Below are 27,375 nucleotides of genomic sequence, written 5' to 3'. Positions count from 1 at the left end.
CCTAGACTTAAAAAATTATAAAAAAACCTCTAATGTATGAAGCGAAATGTTAAACTCCAGAATTTAGTTGATGCTGTAAACCCTGGAGTTTAATTCAATCCGAGTTTTGTAATGCCCTTGTTTAAGAACCTATTTAGAGTTCTGGGTTTACCTGATCAGTATGATATGCAAAAACTATCATATGAAACATCTTATATAAAGGGAGGAAATTATCTTATAAATATAAATAAATGTAGTCTTGTAAATATTACATCAGTCCCCTTGAACTCTAGTAGGAACACAACTAACCTGGAAATACATTTAACAAATAATTGGATTTCGGAGATTTGCCATTTATATATATTAATCGTTATATATGGATACCAGTTATACATTATAAGCATCTCCAGTATCCATGTTATACATTTTATAACATATAACAATGGTAAATGTCTGAAATGTTATTATCTGTTCAAACCTTCGATTTTCAATAATAAACTTTAAACAAAGAACACATACAAATTTTAACACTTAAAAGAGCTTTTAAAATTTTTAGTAATAACACCACAACACTTTACAATAGATTCTTTTAAAAATTACTTTTTATCATTTCTCAAGATTTAAATTTGTTTTTATTCAGTATGAAATATATTACAATATTGTAACTGTAATAAACAAAATGATTCCATTAGAAAAACCAAATTAAAAAATATGTTATTTTCCTTAAATATGAATAAATTTCAATCATAAATGGGAAAAAAAACATGTCGGTACCTGAAGCTATTACTCAAATATTTAATTTCAAACCAAGTACATAAATATGTGTAAATCACCAGGCTGCTAAGGCAATGCTGCCATATCTTAAAACTTTGATCCAGGATGCTATTGTGCATTCATATCCTTTTTACAACAATATGCATTTTAGGAATGACATTTGACAACATTACTCGCTTTTGCAATCAAATAACAACAAAACAGGAATTCTGCACCTTGGGATGAAATGGAGCAATCGTGGTAACAGTATTTAAGAGATAGTTAACTACATATAGTACACTTTCATTTAATTCTGGCATTCTAACTGACAGGGCAAATTTGATCCCATTATAAGTTATTGTTGATGCTTCTGTTTAAGGCCTTTAGTGCCCAACCCTGGTATAGTGAAATAGTAGGGAATGTGGATAAGAACATTTTTCCAATAATCTATCCTTCAGAGCCTACTTGTTATAAAGTGAGATGTGTTATGGAGATGAGAAATTCTCTTAATTTTTGTTCACCTTGGCACTGACTTACGGCCTTAATAAAGGTGCCCAAACACACCTGTCTTGGAGAGAATAAGACTCCAGTAAAAAGAATGGTATACGGGCCCCATTCAGATTCAAGTGTAGGTGGCAATTCAGAGTATCACCTCAGTAATCGACATAGAATTAAAAAATGTCGGAAACATCTAAATCAAAGTTTTTATTGCCAATGTTTAAATTCTATAATGTAAATTAGAATGAGAACTGTTGTCACGATTGCTGGTAACATTTATTGTAGTAAAAATCACATCTCAACTGTATGTTTTCATGAGACAAGCTCTTATACAGTTGTTGCAAAGAACATCTCAACTGTATGTTTTGATGAGACAAGCTCTTACACAGTTGTTGCAAAGAACATCTCAACTGTATGTTTTGATGAGACAAGCTCTTACACAGTTGTTGCAAAGAACCTAGGAAAGGCTCTGTTTGGGTTGGGTACAAATATTAAACATCAATTTTGAATATGACAAAGGTCTCTGCAAGAGTAATAAAACAACTATCTCACTGGGTGACACTATTTATTTAATAGTTAAAACTTTTAAAACATCAAATAACATAATTACAAATTATTTATAACAACAGTCATACATTTACCTAAACCAATAACATCAATATAATACTACTGATAAGAAATTGATTTGTTTTATAACAAGGAACTTTAAAAAGAGAGAAATGACTATCACTTATTGAAGTGAAGGAACAAATTCAATCAATAATTATATATGGTCTGAGATAGGGTGAATATACAACACTTCTCATATCTCAAGATTTATGTACAATAACATCTTAAATACAAAATGAGATCTAACTAAACAGGTAAACATTTTTGGTTCAATTTCAACTTTACTCTTATAATATCTATTCATAAAATAAGAAAATTGTTGACAATAAAGCTGAATAGTACTTTACGCACAACTAATAGTCTAAATATTTTGTACTGCTGATGTAATTAATGGATTTGGCACCACAACTTGATCTCAATATGTATCTGAGATCGGTATTACTATATACTGATACATCTGTCTAAATGACCAAACAATATGGACATTTCATACTTATCTAATACAAGTATTAGAATAACCACTCAATGTAATAAATCTCAACTCATTTTTACATTCGTTTTTCAATATGCAAATGAGGTGATTCACCAACAAATTTAAAATAAAACCAACAACATTATCTTTTAGAATCAAACACTAGATATACTTACGTATTAAATAATAAAGAAATGAATTACAATAACAAACATTTGCTGTTAATTTATCCTATTCTATTCATTAATAATTTTTTATCTCTATAACTTAACATCCTTGTCAATTTCATTCTACTAGTTTACCTGATCGCTTTCTAACATTTGTCTGATTATAATTAAAGATAAATCATGTTTATATTTCATAGTTATAAATGACCTATTTTACTAATTAATTGATAAGACGCTGATTGAAATTTTCTGAACTATAACGCTATAAATATCAGCTAGTATATGTAGTGAGTAAAAGATGTGCAGAGTTGGTTTATAATGTTCACAATAGGAAGCAGTATTGAACAGGTGGTCAGATTTAAGAAGGCATGCTGGTCAACTGTCAGCCAGTACAGATGGAGGAATTTAGTTGTGCGAATGGAACCACAGTACTAACCTTTCAAAAAATTAACAATATCTGTTTTGCCAGTTATGTTTACATGCTACCTGCTGAGATGAAGGCACAACAATCTCTTTATCGTCAGTTTAAACTCACGATTTCGATTTGCCGATTAGTATAGACAAATAAGTTATTTCGAAAAACACATTAAATGACACTACAACAATTGAAAAAAAAAATCAAGGAAATGTCCTATTATTGGACTCTCTAATTATTTAGTTTTCAATATAAAAATAAATTATTATTGCGGTTTTATGCAGTATTAATTAAAAGGCTTGAATAAATATAATTTTTAAATAACAACAATGTGACTTACAAAGATTGTTTTTTTATTGGAGTTCTTCAGTTCCACTCAAATGGTCATCCTCTGTTGAGTCATTGTCACTGATGTCTGTATCCGTCCAACTGATATAATAAAAGATTTTATAATATTGACAATCTGGAGTTCTGCAGCTGCATAGTCTTTTCGATTTTCTTTACGTATTTGCACTTTACTAACCACTCTTCTGCATACTTGATATATTGTCTTTCCAGAGAGTGTTAGCTTGAGACACAGTACAGGATGTTCCTCTTAGCTAAATAAAACTATGAATTCCACCCAAATTAACTTGAGGGAATTAAGGTCTGAGTGGTAGGGCGGAAGTTGTAAGATGTCATGACCCTCCAGCTGAACAGTTTTAGCCGAGACGTACTGGACATGTATTAGTTTATGTAGCTGCACAAGTTTGTACAGTTCAGGTAAAAACATATCATCACTGAATGGTATTCTGTTTTTTGAAAGCCATGCCTTCATATCCTGCTTCCTACTTTTTGAACTAGGAGCCTTTTCAATTTGTTTGTTGTGGTAGGGCATGTTATTGACTACCAGTACTGAATTGGTTCCAAATTGGTAATTCTTCTTCCTTCAGCCACTTCATAAATATGTCCCCATATACATTGTCTTGGTAGTCTCCACTGTGGTTGCTTGCTTTCCAACAGGTATAAGCATTAGGCATGAACCCTTTCTCTCTCTACCTGCTTGGACTATTATCAGTTACAGCCCTGGAAGTTTATTTTTGACCTTAATGCCTCCCTCAATGGTTTTGAAGTCGGTATTCAATATTCTTCAATGTGAAAATACTCTAGGTTTCTCACTACACATTTTTTAAAGTCATCTAAAATTGTAACCGTTCTACGTTGTTGTTGGTCTTGTTTGATGTAATAAAACTCGACACCAAAAAAAACTCACACTGATTACTAACTTTAAATTTTTTAAGCTCACTGTTCACTTGATTCATTAAATGAACAGTGAATCAAATCAACTCATTCTAATACACCAGTTGCTGAAGCAGTTCTTTGGTGAGCCTTCGACAATGAAATATTAACAATTTGACGGTCTACCTCATCCTTAACAAATTTTTTAACTTTCCTCACGATTTCGTGGGCCTGACTACGAATTATTTTACTTTCGACTTTAATTCATCAGACATTATCAATAAAAATGAAGCACAAACAACCACCACACTCGGCACTGTCACAAAACAGACTGATTTTAGTAAGTATTATGAGTTACGTTGGTCAATACAAATCCGAGAAAGGAGACTGTCGCCGATGAATCATACAAAATGATTTTGGGACGCAGTGCATAATGCTACCTTGCCACCCCTCCTGCCTATCGCCACACACTCAAGGCACCACTTGTCACTAAAGTTCTCGATCTGTATTGTACAGGTGATCAGATTTGAGGAACACTGGTCAACTCTTGTTTGCATCTGAGGCTCTGTTTTTTGACATGGGAAAAGGTTTAAAACTGCATTATAGACAGGAACTAGTCTTAAAACCATAAATTTTTCACTTTAAAAATTTAGATTTAAGTGTCTCAATGCTAATGACACTTTTTAAATACGATTATCTGTTAATATTACTTGTTTATAATTTATATTCAGTATAGATTTCCTATAACAAAATTTATGTTGAAAAAATTAATACTATACAGATAATTGTATTAAACAAAATTTATTAGCATTAAAACACTAACATCTAAGCTTTTAAAGTGAAATAAATATTTATGGATTGGACCTGGTTCCTATTTATAATGCAATTTTAAACTTTTTCCCTTGTTGAAGATGGAGCCTCGGATGTGCAGCCGGCAGTTGACTAGCATGCTCTTTTAACTGTAAACAAAATAAAAAAATAGTAAAAAATACTATGAAAAAATCTGAGTCCTAGGATTAAGTTACCGTCGCCAACTTGAAACTGCATATTTACGCCATCCCACAAATACAGTCCACTGAGTGAGATCTAACAGTTCCCAAAGTCCACCAGGAAGGTTAAACATTTTACTTTATACATTTAAGTATTTAAATTGAGTAAAATGTGTATACTAACTCTTGTTTCTGATAACCTAAAAGTACAGCCACAACACTGAAGGTCCGAAATAATATTTAACACGTTCCAAAAACTGAAAGAATTGTTAAGTAAACATAAGGAACAACATTCTAATTTTTTAGAGAATGTCACAATTCAATAAACTATATATATGTTATAGTAGATCTGTACATTATTTAGAATTCCTTGTAAGATCACTTATTAGGTTACCTTGCATCTCTTGTTATTAAGAGTTGTTTTTTTAATGTTAACATTGAAAATTGGATTACAAGATTATTTCTACCTTTAAGTATTAACATAGTTATTTGACGTAATCAATTGGTAATTAGTTGTAAACAAATCAATACCTTAAGTAAGTTGACAATCAAACATAAACTATTCTGTTTTACAGAAAAAGTTCACTTGAGATCGCCTGAGAATATTAATAAATTTTATGTAACTGTAACACCTAAAACAGACCACACAGCACCTTAATAACACAGTTAACTGAAAACAACCACCCTTACTTATTTAGTGAAACATGCATGCACCCACACAACACTCCAAATGTACCTTAATCTATCTAACTAATTGTAGCACTAACTTATATAAGAACAATAAATCACAGAGAAAAGTCGTCAGTTCAAAACAATACATTTATGGTTTAGGTAAGAGTTGTTTTATTAACTAACAAACCACATTAATTGTAAAAGAAACCAACTAGTTAAAACCTTGATTTATTTTAATTATCAAACAACTATTCAATAACAAGATTAACACATTTTCTAACTTTTTACCTATACATAAAGTTAACTTTGATAGAAAAACACTGATTAGAAACCAATAAAACAATTAATTTTCAGTGTTGTAAAATCACCATTTGATTAATAAACAGTAAAATAAAACTAAACTTCAATAGACTCTAAAATGTAATAAAAATTAAATTATATAATAGGTAAGAGACTAGGACGGGTTGTTCAGTCGAGCAGATATGATGGACTGCAGATTGACTGGCAGTGTTGGATATTCACTTTTTAGGAACTGGTTGTTTTGGCAGACTACATCAAGACACAACCTGATGAACAAAACAAATTTGGGTTTATTAAAAGCCAGTATTACACGATGAGCATTTAAAATGTAATTATTAAGGACCTGACAGGACCTTCTTAAAATTGTGTTTTTGTTTGTCTGTCTGTGTGATAGCACTTCATAGAAATATGCTAGAGACTTTAAACTTAGTACATATATTCCTCATGGTCCAACGAAAATCCCTAATTATTTTGGGATCAAAAAGGTGAAAGGAAAGTCCATCTGTCTGTTCGGTAACTATTTCACTGCATTTGGTTATCTCCTTCGATACTCAGTTGTATTGGTTTATTAACGTTAATTAATACAATGATTATGTTAGTTAAATAATTATCTAGAAATATGTTCAAAGATACACAGAAAGTTTCAGTAGTAAGTACTGTTTCATTCTGCTGCCACAGAAGCATGGCAATCACCATATAATGCATGCACATTGCATTCCTTGACTGTAGCTTTGCACAGATGCCATGAAAGCATATGAGCATTACTCAATTAATTCCCCCACCACTCTGTACAGTATTTAATAAAATGGAGGTACTCTAATTTAATTTCCAACCAATATAGAAAAAGATTATAGATATTAAATCACTTAATATTTTCAAACAAACTTCTAAAAATTTACACATCTCATTGGAAATTGTTACTAAAATAATATATTGAACAATTGTACCATTTACTGTGAATTATTTTGTATATTTTTGGCTAAGCAATTGACGAAGCCTCTCCTGCAGGATGAACAAATTCCAATTTCTGTCTGTCTATCTATGCACGATAACTGTTGAACGAGTTGATATAGTGGGATGAAATTTGGTATAAAACTCTATCGCTAATGAAAATGGTAACCAAGAGTCCAATGGAAATCTTAATTTATATTGGTGAAGTACTTTGTTGGAATGGTTGGCTTCATACAAAGGTTCAAAAATTTAGTTTAACCTGCAATGTTATTTTCATAATAAACTAAATAGTAAATAGCTTATTAACTGTGTTATATTGGCTACGATTACTAGTAAAACTGGGAGGACAGAGTGTGGATCTCACAGTTTTTAACAAGTGTCTATTATCTCACTTTCCCATTTGTCTGTTATATACTAATTATAACCTATCTTTCCCTTTGTTTAATTAAGAGTCTTGAAGTTTGGAACATAAATCAGGACGGATAACAGTGGTATAATATGCAGTTTAGGATATACATAGTAAACACTCGAATATGATTTTATAAGTCTGCAAATTACTTAGACAGTGTCCTTAAAAACAAAAGGAATACCTTCTTCCATCTGAAAATCAATGCAGTTTTTATTTATTCTGTGTTTTTTGTGTGTCTAAATGATGTACAAGGAAATGTGACAATAAATTTATTAATTGTAAAATCTAGGGTTAGACCTTGAAAGTTATTCATGTATTTAAAATTAGCGACCAGGAAGTTGTTAGCTGAGCATTTAGCACAATCTCTCTCACCAGATGATGATGAAAACAGATTTCTGTCTTTGTTTGTGTTAGTCTGTATAAGCAAACCTTTCGAGTGAGTTAACTTAGGAGGTTTAAATTTATTTGAAACTCTATCTTTAATACCTTTATATCTAAATTTAACATGGTAAACATTAGGCCACAGGGAATTGCTCTCTGGACCATCGCGTTTTCTGCTGTGGAGGGAATGCGAGGCCTTCCAATGCTGAATCGAAGTCTGGTGTGCGTTTAACTCTGTTAAAGCCCTTTTTATTGTGTCTATTTGATAACAAAACTTTTAATCCATTGCCCTACTTTGACGGAACTATTTTTTAAGTGAAGCGAAATCATAAGTGAATTAACTGCACATTCAAAACATGAAGTCAGGATGGCTACATGATATGACACGTTACTCTTGGACGTGAGAGTTGGAATTGCGGGTTCGATTCCTGTGCCTGAAAGAGTTTTTTGCGGTCTGATGTACACTTACATAAGTCATTTGTCTCTGCCAAAGCGGCCGGAGGAACCATCTTAAATTAACAGTGATTGGCTTGGGTAGAAGTTGGCAGAATCAGTGTTCTGGTATAAATTTAGCAGATCCAAAACAGCCATTTTATATTTTTGGTTTTGCGATAAAAAAACATTCAATCTGGGTTTTTTTGTAAGGCATTTATTATTAAACCATGATTGTAATAACTCCTCTTAAACTGGCAAACAATTCCATAATCGCAATCGACATTATAACGTTTATCTGACATGCATACGTTTTGACAGTTCATATAGTACACAAGTCAATACTAACACCACTATTTATATACCATTTCAAACAGAAACAATTACTGATTTCAATGGTGAAATTTTTGTTGGTGTTTGGCAACAATGATATCGCAGTGATGTCATAAAACTTACTTTCTGTTCAGAACGATCATCTACTGAAACAATTTTGAATCCAGTAACTGTCTGTTTTGATTTAGTCACAAAAGGTATTTATTTCGAGATATAGTGTTAATTACTTTAAGAAGTTTATAATGTATCTTTTAAAATTGATATATAGCATTTTTGTTAGTAATTTCATGATTTTGTATGTTATATGTTGTAATTAGTAAGCCTACTTCTATCTGGGCTATTGTGCAGTGCACTGAAATTGTTAAGGAGCTACGATATTAATACATCATTGTTATGGTTTATTATGTTAGTTTATAACTTTTTTTAGGCTTTCATTTCAATAATGTCCCAAAATGTGGCCGATATTTTTTTCTGACATTCGAAACCTTAATGACCTGTCAGATTCAGACAACCTAGGCCTTGATAGTGACACCTAGGTTTCCCTTCATGCTTTCTGGAACCCCAAAGTAAGCCAATGATCAACAAAAAGTTCAAAAATAGTATTTATTTTATTGTAAAACTAATATATAAATTGAAATATTGCCATATACAAAATTTACATAAGAAGAAAGTTTTGATTATAGTAACCTGTCACTCTCAACACCACTTTCAAAAATACAAAATTTTAAAATTCTGTTATTCAGTTATACATTACTTTGTAGTGCATATAATTTTCAAAATTTTGGTATATTTTGGAAACATCTCATGAAAGAATTATATTTTTTTGTACATTTTTAAAACAATTGTACCCATACAAACACACTTAGCCTTTTGTGTAATATTTGTGGTTTTTACAACATATTTAGGTATATAACTTTTCTTCTAGAGGGATTTCTTGTTTCTTAAATACTTTTTCAAACTAGATAAAACGACGGAATAAATTGGTTATCTTACATTCTAATACTTTTTATATTTTCACAATTTACAAGGTACTATTTCACCACTTTTCAAAAATAAAAAAAAATATAGTTCAAATTTTTGTTTAGTTATTTATGCATAATTATGTTTACGTTCCCCTGAAAAAATATGTATTAAACATATAGGTTTACAATATATAATTATTTTTTACAGTATTGTTATAGTACAATACAAAACACTAAAAAATTGTCTGCGATAACGGGGGAAAATGATTGACAGTTCTGAGGTTAACAGTTGAAAAACCAATTAAACAATTATAACTCAAATGGTTAAAAGATCCAAAACAGCCAATAGTTTTTGATATTATAATTTTGGTTGTAGTTACACTGAACTGAATTGATCATGTTGTCTATCGGTTTTATTAACAAAAGTAGATAACAAAGTACATGTGGTACACGATTGTACACGATTGGTAAGTTTAAAATATTAAGTTAAATCAATCAATATAAATTTGGTTAATTTCTTATATAAGCTAAAATAAACGTTTAACATGATTTACTCTGGAAAAATATTATTATCAAAGGAAATGTGCACTAGAATGGCCAATGTGTAAGAATGGTAGTCGATGATTGCATAAAAATATGACGTTAAGATAAATACGTATTAACATGGTGAATAAACTATCCTTAAGGTCGGAAAAATTGTGTATGTATACCATACACAGAGTAAATACTCTTATAAATACAACTACAATTTTAATATCACATTTCGGCAGTGGTATTTTTAAGCAGAACAAAAGTATTGCAGGATAATTACGGTTCCACCACTAAAAAGAAACTACATATGGTTTCTTTCAATAAATTACTTTCAAGGTATGCAATATATTCCTTGTCCATTTATTCTGAATATGTACTCTGTTATATAACTAACAACACAATAATGAATGCCTTCTGCACGTGTTTGCTATATTTCATTTGTAGTGTTGTTTAACACTTTGGGGAATATTGATGTTCTGGAACGACATTACATGAATTGTCCATAAGAGTAAGGATGTTGAATCAAAACACACACAACACTCTTTTATTTTCACATACAATTATTCTAACATTTCTTTTTCAATAAAAAAAAACTAGACATTGACTTCTGATGAAAGAAAAAACAACATTAGAGGGTTAAAATTGGTTTTTTGTATGAAATTTTTTAACTCTGGCTATAATATAAAGTGATGTGCCAAAAATCCCTAGCTATTTTTAGATAAAATATAAGTTTTTTATATAACTCATAACTAAGCTATGTTTTAAAGTTATAAAGCTAATTCTTTTTTGTTTTACTTCTTATTAAATGTACTTATAGAAATATACAAATAAAAAATACCCTAAAAATGATTTAAAAAATTCATATAGATATAAAAATAAATTTAAATTTAAAATTTTTGAGTTTGTTAATGGAAACCATATATCTAAAATATATTTGATACAAAAATACCCATTACGTTAAATTTAATTCTTAATATAAGGAAACAAAAATTATAGGCCTACCTTATTTAGAAGTGGAGTAACATCCATATTTGTAAGGACGTGTCATGTTTTCTTTTTACCATACCTGGGCAAGTCAATGTAACACGAACCTTTGAAATTCATAGTACTTAACATAAAACATAAAACCAAAGTTATTTCTGACAAAATAATTAAAACTGTTCATAGCCTAAATAAAAAAAGAGTGTAAAAAATATTTACATGATGTCAAAAATGTAGTCAATGAAACAGTTTGGGTGAATTCCTTTTTGGCAATGTACATGAAATACCTTAATTTTTGCTTTTACTCCCACAATGAGTGATTTAAATAGTACACACACAACAATTCCTTTCCATCCTTCCTGGTAGGTTTTGTAGTCCATAGTTTTGTCTGTCGTCCCCACCAGCTAATGAGTCGCAATGTCGCTGCTTAGTGTCTATCCACTCTTTACCCAAATCTTCTATTACAACACCATATTTTGGAAACGTAACATTGGTGGTCCAGAGCAGTTTTGTCTGTACAAAATATATGTATTCAAAACCATTCAAGCTATTATATTGAAGGTAGCTTTCTTCCAGTACTTCACAGTATGCCTTTTGTCTAAATAATTGTACAGCATCTGCTCATTGACTTTAATGCCGCTCATATATTTATTATAGCTATCAACAACTTCAGGTGCTTATTAAATTTCCAGTATGTCCCTTTTTTATTTCACATATTGGGCCTTGCCTTTTGTTGAAAATAATAGTACTGGATATTTTTGTGTCTTCTTATCTTTCATCCCAAGCACTTCATTTTGGTGCATACATATCTTTTTCCCCCACTTTGAATTTTGCATTATCTCCACAGGGATTCCTTCCTGTAGGAGTAGGTCTCGGTGGAACAGTAGGTCTACCAGATGGAAGTTCCTAGTTGAGTAACGTCCTCATCTGATGACCTTACAAAGGATTCAAAACTGGAGTCTTCATTTGTGTCATCTAAATAAGTCTCAGCTAATTCACTCTCACTTTCCTGTCCTAATTCCTCTTCTGATTTAGAAGAAATGTTATCAAGATAGCCATCACTCAAATCGTCGTCACTAACCACATCCACACCATTTGCAACTAGATTACTAATTAGTGTATTTTCGCTTACAGGAGACTTGGAATAGTTCCTTTTACTCATTTTCAAATCAAACAAATAAGAAATTAAATTTTAACTGCCGTACTTTACACTGTTTGAACCTAAAACCGTCAAGCATGATGGAATATTCAAACCCTCGTGAAATAAGCATAAGCAGTCAACAAAGATGAACTGCAATTGCTCAGTCACAGATTGACAAAATACTAAGTCAAAGCTGTACGAACTAATATATTTCGATACAATACATCTTTGTACACAAGTCTGTGGAATTTCAAAACATTGGTTAAAATAGGTGGCCAGTAAAATAATAAAAAGTGCAAGTCCACACTACACGGACATCAGGGTTAAAAGGGTTAAAGCATGAATACACACATAGCGGAACACCACTGGAAAGTTCTTTTCCCTGGTTGAGTAATGGGGGAACAGATGTAGCTTCTCTTCTGGGATTTTCACATCTCACCTTTGGGTGTTGGTAGAGGGTGAGGAAAGTGTCTACCGGTGAGAAAGAGTGGGTGTTTGTACCTGGTAGCAGCCTATGACGGTACAATTCTCGGCGCCGTGGTAATTAGTATGCCTTCACTTGGGAGTGTCATGAGTCTCCCAAAATTTGTCAAATCAAGTTCAATTTGAGTGTAGAAAACCTGGTCTTCTTGTTTATTTTGATTACAAACATGTACACATTCAAAACAACAATATCAATCAAAAATAATGTCCAGTACCACTTTCTTGTCTTTCTTGTAGTGTCATTGAAAGAAATTATCACGTCGGAACAACCGACGACTCCCAGGTCCTTATTATACAGTCTTTCCTAGCTTGGTCACGGGAAGCATCTCATGCTTGTGGATAGCAGTAAGCACTATGATATTATGACAGTCACACAATTTTATCCATTATCCCTTATCCATTTTATTAGGCAAGCATGTTTGCAGGCCTTTACAGTTTTTGTCTGACAGTTCTACAAGCTACTGTTTCATTTTCAAGAAGCCATTTGACAGTAGCGTAGCCAGAAATTTTGTTCGGGGTCTGAAACCGGGGGATCCTGGGGACGTTTTGTGTGTTATTTGCCAATGAGTTCACTGGTAAACCCGAGTAGAAGGCACCAAAGTGATGTTGGATTCACTGGATAAGAAAGAAAAAGAACAAAACAGAACTACACTCAAGCGTATAATTGACACAACTATATTCTGAGGAGAAAATGAAATACCCCTTCGGGGACATTGGGCCACTGACGGCCGAAAACCCTTTAGAAAAGGAGGGCAATTTTCGAGCGTTGCTCGGGTACAAATTAAACTAACGGTCGGAAAATGGACCGGAAAAACTCTACTGATTAGAAGTTCGGCTACTTTGGATTTCACTGATTGAGGTATTTATGAATGAGTTATAATGACGATTTTTTTGTATTATTACACTGTAGACCGAGTATATAGCCCTAATTATCGCAACAAAATTTTAAAAAATCACTTTCGGTCGGAAACAAAATACACCTGAAAAACTCTACTGATTAGAACTTTAACTACTTCGGACTTCAGTTATTGAGGTAAACGTGGTATTGTTGATTGAGTTAGGACGACGATTTTTTGTTATCATTAAACTGTTCTCAACTACCTATATAATTATCGAGAAAAAAATCACTTCCGGTTGGTAAATACCGAAGAAAAGCTCTCTACAGATTCAAGTTTTGACGATTTTGGATTTCACTGGTTGAGTGGTTGAGGTAAAAGTGGTACTTATAACTATGTTAGGACGTTGATTTTAGGTATTAATTCAACGCCGACTAATACCTATATAATTATCGAGAAAAAAACAAAAATAATCACTTCCGATCGGAATATACTAAGGAAAATGAAATAATACCTCAATCAGTGAAATCCAAAGTAGTCGGAACTTCTTATCAGCAGAGTTTTTCCTGTGTATTATCCGACCAGAAGTGATTTTATCAATTTTTCTTTGATAATTATATAGGTATTAGTTGGCGTTCAATTGATACCTAAAATGAATGTTCTAACAAAATTCTTAAGATCAAAAGTGATTTTTTATATTTTTTTTCGATAATTATATACACGTCTACAGTTTAATCACACCTAAAATCAACTTCGTATCATAATTCTAAGCACGTCCCCGAGACGAATTTGAACGAAGTGGTCGCTAATTTAAACTGTTCGCCGTGTTACGGTGCACCCTATAGAAATACCATGATTACACTACACTATCCGAAAGGCCGAGCCCAAAAGTATCGTTTGATAATTTATGATTTAAACGAAAGGACAATTATATGTTTAACAACGGTCTCTTTAATCTATTAAATGAATCAATTTAATGTTTGTAGACAAGAGTAATGATAACTCTCCCTTTTTCTCCTGCTCCATGCTTTATTTTTTAATATGTCTTAAAATTTCAGGGGGGTCCAGACCCCCTGGACCCCCCCTTCGCTACGCCACTGCCAATTGAATAAAGCTGGACTGCTATACCTACTGTATCTACATACACAAATGGTTATATCCTAAATAGGGTTGCATCAGTGTCCTTATAACCTTTGCTGAGACACAGACATCTTCATTCTCAGTCAAATAGTCAATGGTCTTGCCGTTATAAATTAAAATCAAGAACGATGCCAGAACTACAGTCACACAATATATACACATTATTCTAAATCACTTGCGTTTGATGGAATGTATTGTTTAAATGACAGATAACCTTCTCACAGCATAAGGTTCTTGTCAATGACAAGACTATTATTAGGAGAATAAGATGAAGAAAATTTTCTCAATAGGATTTTAATAACTAACTGTAAGAATTCTGTACAACTGCTTCCCCCATCTTCAAGTAAGTTGCCATCTAAGTGTAATACCTGTAGTAACAATAGGAATTTATCCTGTGAGAAATAGGAGTGTTCAGTAGTGGATCAGTACTCCAGTGGAATTTCAGTGGTTTTACTTGCAGTAAGGCATTACAAGTAAGATTGTAAAAAAGCATTACAATTCATCAGGGTTTTTAATGGTTCAGCATTTGAGTTTTCAAAATACTTTTAGTTCTAACTCTATTTTTATTTGGTTCTGGGCGTACTGACTTATTAGTCTCAGAAGTAATGTGTGAAACTTATTTATAATCAAACAGTTTATAAAAAAATCGATTTCTATTTCAATATTTTCCTTGCAGTCGACTTGAAGATCATAGTTTGAATAATTAAACACAAAATCTTTTGGTGCAAAAAGTTATCATTTACAAATTGGGCAAATATTATGTTCACTATCAAAGTTGGAAGCTGGGAGCAGATCTTATGCGGTTTCAACTTCATAAGGAGAATATGTTACACTGTCTTGTTCATCTATTATATACCACAAAACACATTTTCATCGTTAGAACCTAAAACTTTATTGTTATTGTCTGTGATTTAAACTCCTTCACTCTTCTCATACAGAATGGCTTTTTAATGTTTATACTTTTTTTTTTTTACAATTTTGGAGTTTTGTACTACACATACATTTGAAATAAACATACTACTAACACAGTTATAACTACAATTTGTTATATTTCTAAATCTTCTATATGCTGACTGATGCTAAAGTAAATATTGACTTCACTTAGCAATATGAAACATTCCTTGTTCAATGGATTTTATAAGCAAATTTAAAAGCTACGTGTATTTTTATTTCAGTTAAAATATAATTTTCACTGTTTTTTTATATTTAAAAATATAAAAAGAATGTAATTATTCAATTAAGGAAAGAATGACTCTTTCAATGTTTACACATTTTAACCTTAATCAGCTATCTTTCACTGCTGGCAATGATAAAAAGCATCTCTCCAGACATTACGTCTCAAGTAACAAATTAAAATTCTACATGCTCTGATCTTGAATACATTTAGCTGATCTTGCACTACTGGTGACGGATGCAAACATCTCTCAAAATAGTAACTATCAGGTATTTTTTAAAGAGGTACACTTTTACAATACCAGAAACAAAAACACCATTATATTACCTCATCATAACCTAGAAAAATTTTTGTTAGGGCAAATAAAATTTAAGAAAGGCACTACCTATGTTGGAATAAAGTTTTTAAACTATATCTCTAAAGCAATAAGGGAACTAAATTACTTTAAAAATTAAAACTATGATTAAAAGAATTTCTTTTGCAGCATGCATTTTGTTCACTAGATGAATTATATTCATTAGGACAATCAGTACAACTCATAAATGTACAATAGTTTTTAAGATTTTTTTTACAAATTGTTTCTATTAGATACCATATTATGAGATTTTACAGTATATGTTAATAATATTTTTAATGTAATTGACACTATTTATTGTATATTGATACATATTAAATAAATAATTTTGATTTGAATTTGATAAAAATTCAGAGAGTTTGATCTTAAATGGTCCCTGCCATCAGTGTGAGTTGCACCAGCACCTATAGGCATTGAATCCATACTTACAGCTCAGTAAAAACTTTTACCCTTATGCTAATTTGACAAAATGTATCTTTTTAAGGACCTTACCTAAAAAGTGACTTTGGTGCAAACGGCAGTACCAACAGTTCATAAGCATGATCCTGAAACAGAGTTGTGATCAATTAATCATAATTGACAATATTTACACTATGTTCTGTACAAATAATATGTATGACCTCCTTCAAAAAAGGTGTACATATTTAAATTTTCATTAGAATTTTTAACTTTACATATACTGGTTTGTTTGAGTACAATAAGAAATAAATTTAAGGGGTACTTCCAATTTTGAGAAAACAGCTGTAATTCATTAATAGAAAAGAACAGGAGTAATAAAACTCATATGACGATATTACGTTTTGGGATTAATAGTACATTCAAACTTAAATTGTAATTATCTTGTAATTTCACTTTAAAAAAATAAAATCTAGTGACTATACTATAAAAAGAATGTCACTTTTGTGCATTAGATAAGAAAAATAGTTTTATTCATCCGATTGATAAAGATGGTTAAAATTCTACAAAATAATGTTCTCCTGCATCATTACACCTGCAGAGATGATTCTACCATGCCCAGAAAGTACCCTGGAACTTGTCGACAGGAATGCCTCCCAGGAACCTTGTAAAGTGAGCTTGGATATTCACAGACTACTAGTGCTTTAGCTTCAGCTCTTTCATCAATCAAGGAAACAAAAAAGTTCATATGGAGCCAAGTCAGGACTGTAAAGAGGCCGGGGTACCACAGGAGAGTTTTTCCAGGCCAGGTAACGACGAAGGCCATGTGGCAGGGGGCATTGTCGTGTTGGAGTATGTAGACATTTATTATTTCAGGCCTGACGTGTGCGACCCGGCTTTTCAGTTTCTTAACACTTTCACTGCCGACAATGTCTTTGGACGCCACTGACTTTTACAGTAAAAAAAATGCATTTAAACGTATTTATACTTTGACATTGATATTCATTCGCTATTTCCTTGTTTCTATGGCTTTTGATCTATGAAATGTTGTTGGCAGTCACCTGGAATATCGGAAAAAAGTTGTATTTTATTTTATTTTATTTTTATTCACCAACGGCATACACCATTTTACACTATTACAAGAAAAATAATAAAGAAGACTGAAAGTGTCAAAAGTCTACACCTAAGTTACAAAGTGGTGAAAAAAACCACAAAATGTAAAAAAATTACAGACTATTTAACTTATTTAAACTTTTTCTAAAGTCCGTGAAAAAGTGTTCTAAAGAGACTGCTAGATCATTGTGCCAAAAATAACCTCCTTAATGATGGCCAGCATGGCTTCATCACTAGAAAATAAACAACTACAGCAATGATCAAGCTAACGGAAACCATTATTGACAACTTTGAAGTAGGTAATTTATCAACAGCAATTCTGCTTGACACCTAAGTAAGGTTTTTGATTGCTTCAGTCATAAACTTATTCATGATGAAGTGGCAAATTTGGGAGTACATATAATTGTAAATAAATGGTTTGAAAGCTATATGGAGGGCTGACAACAACTAGTAGAACTGAAGCACACTCACAATGGTACCACTGAATAAATAAAATCAAAACCCCTCCCAATCCAAAGGGGAATCCCTCAGAGATCGGTGCTAGGATCAGCACTCTTAATTCTATTTAATGGCATGCCCCAGTATCTGGAAGGATTCTGCGCCCCCATAATGTATGCTGATGATACAATTCTGCTATTGAACGACAATCATCAGACGACTTAGCAGTGCCAGAATCAGAATCATTTTATTGTCATCCAACAATTACAAAATTGTATTGACAAAGTCAAATATGATATTAAAATATCACAAGTAGGCCTACAGAGCCTAAAATAAATACAATCTATATCTATGTTAAAAGTTTAAAATTGTAAGTCACTAAAATTAGCATTAAAAATCTCATCTACAGAATAAAACGTTTTTCTCTTGAGCCACTCTGCAACAACATTCTTAAACCTACCAACAGAAATTGATCTAGCACTTAAAGGTAACTTATTGAATAGCCTAGCTCCGGTTATTGCATAGTTCTGTTGAGTTTTACTTAACCTAGCATATTGTACATCAATTGTATTGTTAATTCTAGAGTTGTGTTCATGGTTAGAGCTTCTAAGATTGAAAGAGTCGAGATTTTCCTTAACAAAAACTAAACTGTGTAATATATACATACATGGAAGCGTAAGTATACCCAGTTCTTCAAAAAATGGCCTACAGGACTCATTGTTGCTAATTCCTACTATGCAGCGTATGGCTTTCTTTTGCCACTTAAACACAGTCTTGGCCCCACTAGAGTTGCCCCACAGTAAAACCCCATACAGAAGGTGTACATTAAAAAAGCGTAATATATGCACTAATGACAAGATTAAGACTTGTATACAATTTTAGTTTTTTTAGTAGAAATATTACTCTTGCTAATCTAATACATAAATGGTGTGTATGGATTCCCCAGCTAAGCTTTGAGTCTAAATTGATACCAAGTAGTTTTACAGACTTATTATCAGAATTATGTAAACTAAAGACAATTTCCTCAGTCTTGTTATTATTAACAGTTAATTTATTAGCAGAGAACCAGATATAGGACCTTTCCCTCATGTAGACCATAATTATATAATTTAATTTTGAGTCTCTGTCTGATGATAACAGAGTAGTATCATAAGCATACAAGACAACCTTACCAGGGACAAATTTAGGGAGATCATTAATGAAGACAGTAAACAAGAAGGGGCCCAAGACTGAGCCCTGGGGAACCTCGCTTGCCCCCCCTCTTAAGCCCTGATCTCTGGTCACCTACTTTGACAAGCTGAAGTCTATTGCTCAAATAAGACATAATCAAAGACAAAGCATTGTTCTCCAGATCATAGTATTTCAATTTTTGAATGAGTTCATCATGAGGTACAACGTCAAATGCCTTACTTAAATCCAATAACACAGCAGCTGTTTCTTCCTTATTTTCAAAGCTATTCAATACGTAAGAGACAATATTTTCTACAGCTTTAACAATTGAAAGATTTTTCCTAAACCCATACTGAGATGAAGAAATCAAATTATTGTACTCAAAGTAATATTCCAGTCGGTTTTTCACAAATAGTCTCTATTAACTTTGATATAACGGGTACTAGGGCAATAGGCCGGTAATTGTTTAAATTCATTTTGTCACCCTTTTTATGTAAAGGTACTGTTACTGTTATTTTAAGGCACTGTGGATATATTCCATCATTAAGCACCCAGTTTATCAGCTGTGTTAAAGGATAGATTATAGCATCTAATATTTCCTTTAATAGTTGGAAAGTCCATAGACATCTTTTGATCTGGAATAATTACTTAACCTAAACACAGAGAAGGAATTTCATACGATCGAAAAATTTGTAATTAAAAAGTCTTGATCAAAATGCAAATAACGAATATGAATTGAAAAAACAAAACCAGATTTTTAATTAAGAAGACTTTTGGAAAAATGGCTGATCGCGTCTTAATTGTGTTAATATAATCCACGGTTACCTCTCTCTGTGCTAAGAGTATCTTCCAATTACGTCTGTTCAAGGACAATTTCTACACAGCTTTAGTTTTACAGTCAGTAAAGAAGAAATTAGTTATAGTTAAAACATATTTAATCATAAATTCTCACCAACTAAACTGAAGATAACAAATTTTAATTCAGAATAACAAGGCTGAGAGTTTAGATAACTATTTATATAGGAAAAAGCCCGATGAAGTCTTAATCGTTTCTGTATATTCTGTGGTTACTTCTTCATTTCGGGAGTGAGTTATTTCAGTGCCCGCTGCCTTCCTTGGATGTGGTAGCAATTTTCAGGCTCTTTCTCCGAGTAATAAGTTCTTAACCCCGATTATTTCTGTTTCAAGGACGATTTCTGCATAGCTTTGATTTGACAGTCGATAAAGAAGGAATTATGATTAAAACATATCTAATCATGAATTCTCACCGACTAAAACGAAGATAACAAATTTTAAATTTTAAGGCCGGAAATATAATTAACTATTCATACGGAAAAAAGCCCGATCGAGCCTTATTCGTTTCTGTAAAATCTGTAATTACCTCTTCGTTCCGGGAGTGAGTAATTTGTGCGCCCGCTGTTTTCCTTGGATGGGGTATTGTTTTCCAGGCTCTCTCCCCGAGAAATAAGTTCTTCCCCCGATTGCCTCTGTTTCAAGGACATTTCTACATAGCTTTGATTTGACAGTCGATAAAGGATTTTAAAAATTCCAAATCATTAATTGTGACCAATGAAGAGTGTTGCCAAAAACATTTGAGTAAATATGAGTTTGTTTGATAAACTTGAAAACTTTTTGAAAAAAAAATAAAAATAAATTTGAATTCGGAAAAAAATTAAAAATTTTGAATTAGAATAACAAAATAACTCAGTATCAATCAAAGTCAACAATAGCCTGTTGGGTCTGTATTCACATGCGAATGAGTAGGGTCGAGTTCGATTCCGGCTTACACCAATTAATTTTTTTCACATTAACTCATGAGCAATCAGTAACTTAATAATTAAATTTTAAAATTCAACATTAACGGAAATTTTGTAAAATTTACAAAAGTTAACAATTGCGGTTGCGCAATGGCCTGCGCAGAAGCTTGTGCCGGGGAGCTTGAACCTGTCCGTACAAGTTCATTCTTTGAACTTATACGTCGGCGCTTACGATCTATCCGCCACCGCCGAGCCCATGTAATCTAATACATGCTTCATAGTTATTTTTCACGTTGCCCGTATTTATATGGAAGGGTGAAATATTTAGAGCAACACAGTCGGCATAGGTTGAAGTTGCACTGTACAGGTTATAGCTGTGCTGACCAACGTATCTGGTCGTACAAATAGATGGAGAAGTGCAATAGATATTTTATTAAAGGAACCTCGATTATAGAAAAGTTAGAGATTTTAAAATTGCAATTAACTTAGAAATTAGAAATATTATAAAATCCTGCAGTTTTAAATATTTAAAGAAAAATATCCATTTTTACTGCTTGAAAAATGCTAACATATCGTTGTGGAAAAGCTAACAAACGAAAATCAATTAAAAAGTGAACCTGAAATGTACAAACAGACAAAATTCAGAGATTTCAAAAAATTTCAATTCTATAAAAATTTTTTTGAATCCTACAATTTTAAAGAAAATTACCCATTATATTGTAACATGCTCTTAAAAATTTTAATTCATAATTTTAAATAAAGATGCACTTCCCGTATCCGCAACTATAAAATGTACAGCATAATTTTAACGTATGTCGAGCACAAAATTTTCACTCAATTTTGTACCACCCAATCCAATATAAGGTGAGAAACATGCCGAGGGATGAATGGCAGAGGGTGTTTAAAAATGTCATGTCGCTAGCGTCAACTTCAGGGCACCAGGCCGACCCTGTCAAATGTAGGCCTTACCCTTCTATAGGACCTCTGGGGGGGTCAACTGTTTAATTGTCCATTACTCGTAATAATAATGACACTTAAAACTACAACACAAAAAAAGAGGAGATTGGCAAAAAAGACACAAAAACTGAAAGAAAAACTTTCAGGATTGTCGAACGAAGAAATGGTGGAGAGAAAAACTAAAAGGTGACTATATATGGAACAATATAGAGCCTCACAATCAGAAGAAGAGAGAGCAGCTCGATGACAGCATATGCGGCAACGTGATGCTGAACGTCGAGCCTCACAGTCAGAGGAAGACAGAGCAGCTCGATTACAGCATATGCGGCAACGTGATGCTGAACGTCGAGCCTCACAGTCAAAATCAAAAATCAGGTCTGTAAATGGATTGTAGACACTAAATCAGCACCATATTTGCCTAGCGAACTGAAACAAAGAAATTGTTTGATCGTTTGCAAACGATGCCAGACTCATTTAAATTCAAAGAAAAACTTTGCACCGTCTAAATCTTATTGGAACAATCTGGACCCAGGATCCATTCCAGAAGTGATTGTGGAATTATCACAAGCCGAACAACGACTAATATCACGCATAATTCCATTTATAAAAATTATCAAATTAAATGGCGTATTTGGGCAATATAGTTTTCGTGGTCAAGCGGTACTGTTCGCAAAAGATGTTTTTGAGGTTACTGAAAACCTTGCAAACATGTTACCAAGAACCACAAATAATGCTGGGATAGTCGTTATTACTGAGCATTTAGAAAACATTAACGTAACACGACAATTTTCGATATCCAAACAAAAAGTATATGATGCTCTCAATTGGCTGATTTTGAACAATCCACTCTACAAAGATGTCACTATCGACCCAAACGTTGTAATTGAAGAAAATTATATTATAAGAGTAGAAGAAGTACCAGTCGAGATTGCTGTAGAGACCAGTGAAGAACCTACTGAGAACGCCAGTGCTTACATGTCGATCAGCGATTCCTCGAGAATCATTCGTGCTTCGTGGCATCAAGGTAACGACCTCATAGGTCATACATCGGGATTCGCAGGAGTACAATGTTGTGCGATGGCATTAGCAAACATTCTCCGAGCCTGCGTTCTTTCACCACAAAACTGGTCTACAAACATCCTTAATCTAAATATGGTAACAGGTGATCAAATTTACAGCAATATCAGATTTCAGACGGAGAGAAATTTAGCAGCTTATCCTACAGGAAATGATCAATATCTATTAGTGCGAAATTTCACAGTCATCCAAGATGATTTGGTCGTATTCAGAAAAAGATTTCAGATCACTTTTGACGAAGAACCAAGCATATATGGAAACTTGAATGACAAATTAAACGAAGCAAACTTTGGAAGTACCCTTCGCCAAGGTTTGGAAGATCTATTTATGGTACATAACGCAGGCATACTAATAACAGGTGGTCAATAGTTCGGAGTAATGCATTATGATAACAAATATTACTTCTGTAACTCGCATTCTTGTGGCCAAAAGGGATCTAGAGCCAATGATAACAATGGAAAAGCTTGCGTTATTGAATGTGATAATTTTGACGAGTTCTTGAGAATATGTAAACGTACAACAGGCAGCAAAAATGTACAATATACTCTTGATTACATCGATGTTGAAGTCTTGGGTATACATGATGATTCTGAGGCAGAGACTCATCAGAGCGCTGAGAGAGCAGCAGCAGCATCCCAAACAATCACTTCCCAACAGAATTTAACTTATCAAACCATCCCACTGCAGACATCAATGACGGCACCGATTGATGTCATGCCTCCTAATGTGGAAGATGAGTTACAGGTTTCACGAAACCTTAATGAAATTACCCCCAAGACGAAAGATAATATTGTTAATGTGGGTCATGAACTGAAAGCAGAAGAATTCGCCTGTTACATTTTTTTCCCTATGGGAAGAATGGTTTTAAAGAGCAGAGGCCTGTAAAAATTACAGCATTGGACTACTATCAGTTTAGAATTTTGGGAAGTGATAGAAGATTTCAACGAAACGATTATCTCTTTTATGCTTTATCATTCTTTGAATATTATTGAATCCAAAGCACTATAACAGCGTGCGGCAAGAAAATTGTTAATCAAGAAGGAGCAGTCGAAGACGTCCATCTTTATCTTAAGAAACTCAGAGGTTCTGCACCCTACTGGAGATCAGCCTTAAACGAGCTATTAGCTCAAATCAGTTGTTTAGGAGCCCCAACATATTTTGTAACTTTTAGTTCAAATGATCTGCACTGGTTAGATCAGCAAAAGGCTTTGTTAATAGCCGATGGTAGACCTGACGTTGATCCAAGTTCACTTGACATTCAATTCATTGAGACTCAACGACTCATTGAAAAGTATCCAGTGATTTTGAGTCAACATTTCATGATCAGAGTAAATGCTCTAATGAAATTCACTCAAAATAATGATGAAGTATTTGGAGGAAAAGTAAAAGACTTCTGGTGGCGTATTGAGTTTCAGAATCGTGGTAGTCCTCACCTTCATATGGTAGTCTGGATCGAAAATCATCCAGCATTTGATACAGAGGAAGGAATTCTTCAACTACAGAAGAAGATGATCCAGAGCTCTTCGAGCTTGTGAAAAAATGTCAAATTCATCGACATACAAAAACTTGTACGAAAAATAATACCTCTGTAAGATGTCGATTCAACTTTCTACGTCAAGAATGTGACGAGACATGAATAGTATCACATTCTTCTGATGATTTTCTCTGTAATGGGGGCAGAATTTGCTTACTTAAACGTTGTAAAGAAGTTGCTTGGGTAAATAATTACCACCCAGAGTTATTGAGGCTGTGGACAGGTAATAAGGACATTCAGCCGTGCGGATCGAACGAAGCGATAGCATACTATATTGCAAAATATCTATCAAAAGCAGAACCTGAGGGTATTGATTCTGGCATTGCACAGGCAATACAACAAATCCAACGTGAAGAAACTGATCTTTCACGCAAACTGTTCAAAATATGTATGAAGATTCTTCATGAACGACAAATATCAGCTGTAGAATGTGCATATCGGCTTTGTCATATCCCATTACGGAATAGTTCACGAAATTGTATTTTCCTGAGTACAAGAAAGCCAGAACAGCGTTACAGAGTATTGCAATTCGACAGAAGCGAACACGCAATTAATTGGCTACTATAGCAATATCTTTGAAAGATATGAAAAACATCCGTTACAACATCCTGACTATGATTTTGCGAACATGAGCCTTACAGAGTTTGCTATGTTGTTTGAACCTCACTTTTCGAAAGTGGTAAATGATACCGAGGAGAGCGTTGATCATGATGCCTATGAAGAACAATCACATACGCGTCGTCCACTCATCACTCTGTTGAATGAGAGCAAAATGGTTGTGAGAAATGTTCCTGCAGTTGTCAGGGTGCCATATTTTATAGCAGCTTCGGATCCAGAAAACTTTTTCTACAGCTTACTTTTTCAATATATGCCAAATCGCTCGGAAACTGAATTACTTGAAGGCTTCGATAATGCAAAAGAAGCTTTCTTAGCTCGAGAAAGTCGTTTAGGGGAAACAAGTAGACATATGTGCCAACATCGAGAGCGGGACCAACAGCTTGAAAATGCATTTAACCAGATACATGCATTCGAAATATTAGAACAGCCAGAGATTATAAATCCTGAAGCTGAAGAGGAAGAGTTACTAAAGACAGAAATGAACAATGACCAATTCCAAAGAGCGCAATATGCTATGAATGTTGAACAAAGACAATTGTTCATTCTTATCACAGAGAGTATCAAGAACCGACTCAATGGTGACACTAAACGAGAGAAAATTTTCGTTACTGGTGGAGCAGGCACAGGGAAAACATTCCTCTTTAATCTATTGAAAAATCAAGTGAACCGATGTTATGGTAAACCGGTGGTAAAAGTTGGTGCTCTAACTGGAGTTGCAGTACGGTTGATCGGTGGATCTACGCTACACCGTCTGCTAAATAGTTTTGTACCAGTACAAAAAGATGGAGTAATTGTGAGTATGCTACTTCTTACTGGCAATTATTTGAGAGGAATGCTTCAATTATGGCAAAATGTTGAGTTTTTGTCCAAAGACAAAATTTCTATGGTACCCTATGAGATGCTTTGTATGATTGACTATTGTTTGCGACAGCTGAAAATTCCAGACGCTTGTTTTGGAGGCATAAATGTGATACTCTTTGGTGATCTGATGCAGTTACCACCTGTTCGAGGACATCAAGTTTTTCAACAACCAGAACGCATGAAGCCAGCTACACATTTGTGGAGACAGTTTCGTCTGGTTGAACTTAAACAAAATATGCGTCAACAAGGAGATACGACATTTATAGATGTGCTTAACGCCCTTAGAGTTGGAGAAATGACGTCTAGGCATCTTGAAATCCTTCTTGAAAAGGTTTCAACAGATGCGACTAACGAATTCTCGATTGAGAGAGCATTAAGAATTTACCCAACCAATGATCAAGTTGCTAGACACAACGAAAAAGTTCTCCAGAGTTTTGAGAGTAAAGGGACAGTTATTTATACAATAAAAGCACAAGACCAACTCATTGATGCTACTCAAAATCTAGGTAACAAGGACTTAGATTCTGTGATACCTAATGATATTAATAAAACCGGAGGACTTCCGAGTGTACTGAAAATATTCGTAGGAGCTAAAGTGATGTCAAGGTCGAACATTGACATGTCGAAAGGTTTAGTGAATGGCAATATGGGTTTTATCACAGAAATTATCTGGCCAAATTTTCGCAGAGCCCAACTGTATATGTGGAAGATATCCCGTCAGTCCGTATCGATTTCGGACCAGATGGTGTGCACATGATTAAACCGATATCGATACAGTTCCCAGCAAAATACAGCTATGGAACTGCTGAGAAATGAATGTTGCCATTAATCCTAAGTTGGGCTTCGACCGTTCACAAGATGCAAGGTTGTACAGTTGATCATGCAGTCATTTATCTATGCTCGCGATTGTTTGCTGCTGGACAAGCCTATGTAGCACTTAGTCGTGTAAGATCTTTAGATGGTATTCAGATTGAAGAACTTGATTGCTCTAAGTTAACAGGAAATACCCCATACAATAGTGAAGCTTTAAATGAAATGATGAGATTGCGGAATGATTCGTAAGAAATACCACATTTACATCGAAGAAACTAAATGATACATCGAACTACAAAATGAAAAATAAATAATAGTTTAAAAAACTAAAAAAACACGCTTTTATAGCTAACCAAACTAAAAAATAGAAAATAATTTTTAATTACAAATAGTTTATATCATGGTAGTAGAAGGCAAAACAATCATTCATAGTTAATCACCTCAAAATAAAATTATAATA

General features: G+C 33.3%; 1 protein-coding gene across 3 annotated transcripts in view; it reads right to left on the bottom strand.

Moving 5' to 3' along the window:
- Nucleotides 1–1,778: 1,778 nt before the first annotated feature.
- Nucleotides 1,779–27,375, bottom strand: part of LOC124357304 (kelch domain-containing protein 1-like) — a 97,366-nt gene continuing 71,769 nt past the window's right edge. For all 3 annotated transcript variants that reach the window (XM_046808966.1, XM_046808967.1, XM_046808968.1), the window contains 2 exons: nucleotides 16,674–16,726; nucleotides 1,779–6,338 (listed from right to left, as the gene is read on the bottom strand). In XM_046808966.1, the coding sequence (XP_046664922.1) occupies nucleotides 6,227–6,338; nucleotides 16,674–16,726 (165 nt within the window). In that variant the 3' untranslated portion in view covers nucleotides 1,779–6,226. The remainder of the gene's footprint in view (nucleotides 6,339–16,673; nucleotides 16,727–27,375) is intronic.

This window comes from Homalodisca vitripennis, chromosome 3 (genome assembly GCF_021130785.1).
Source record: "Homalodisca vitripennis isolate AUS2020 chromosome 3, UT_GWSS_2.1, whole genome shotgun sequence".
Classification (NCBI taxonomy): domain Eukaryota; kingdom Metazoa; phylum Arthropoda; class Insecta; order Hemiptera; family Cicadellidae; genus Homalodisca; species Homalodisca vitripennis.
Note: the sequence above shows the minus strand (reverse complement) of the source record. Positions and strands in the feature narration are given on the sequence as shown.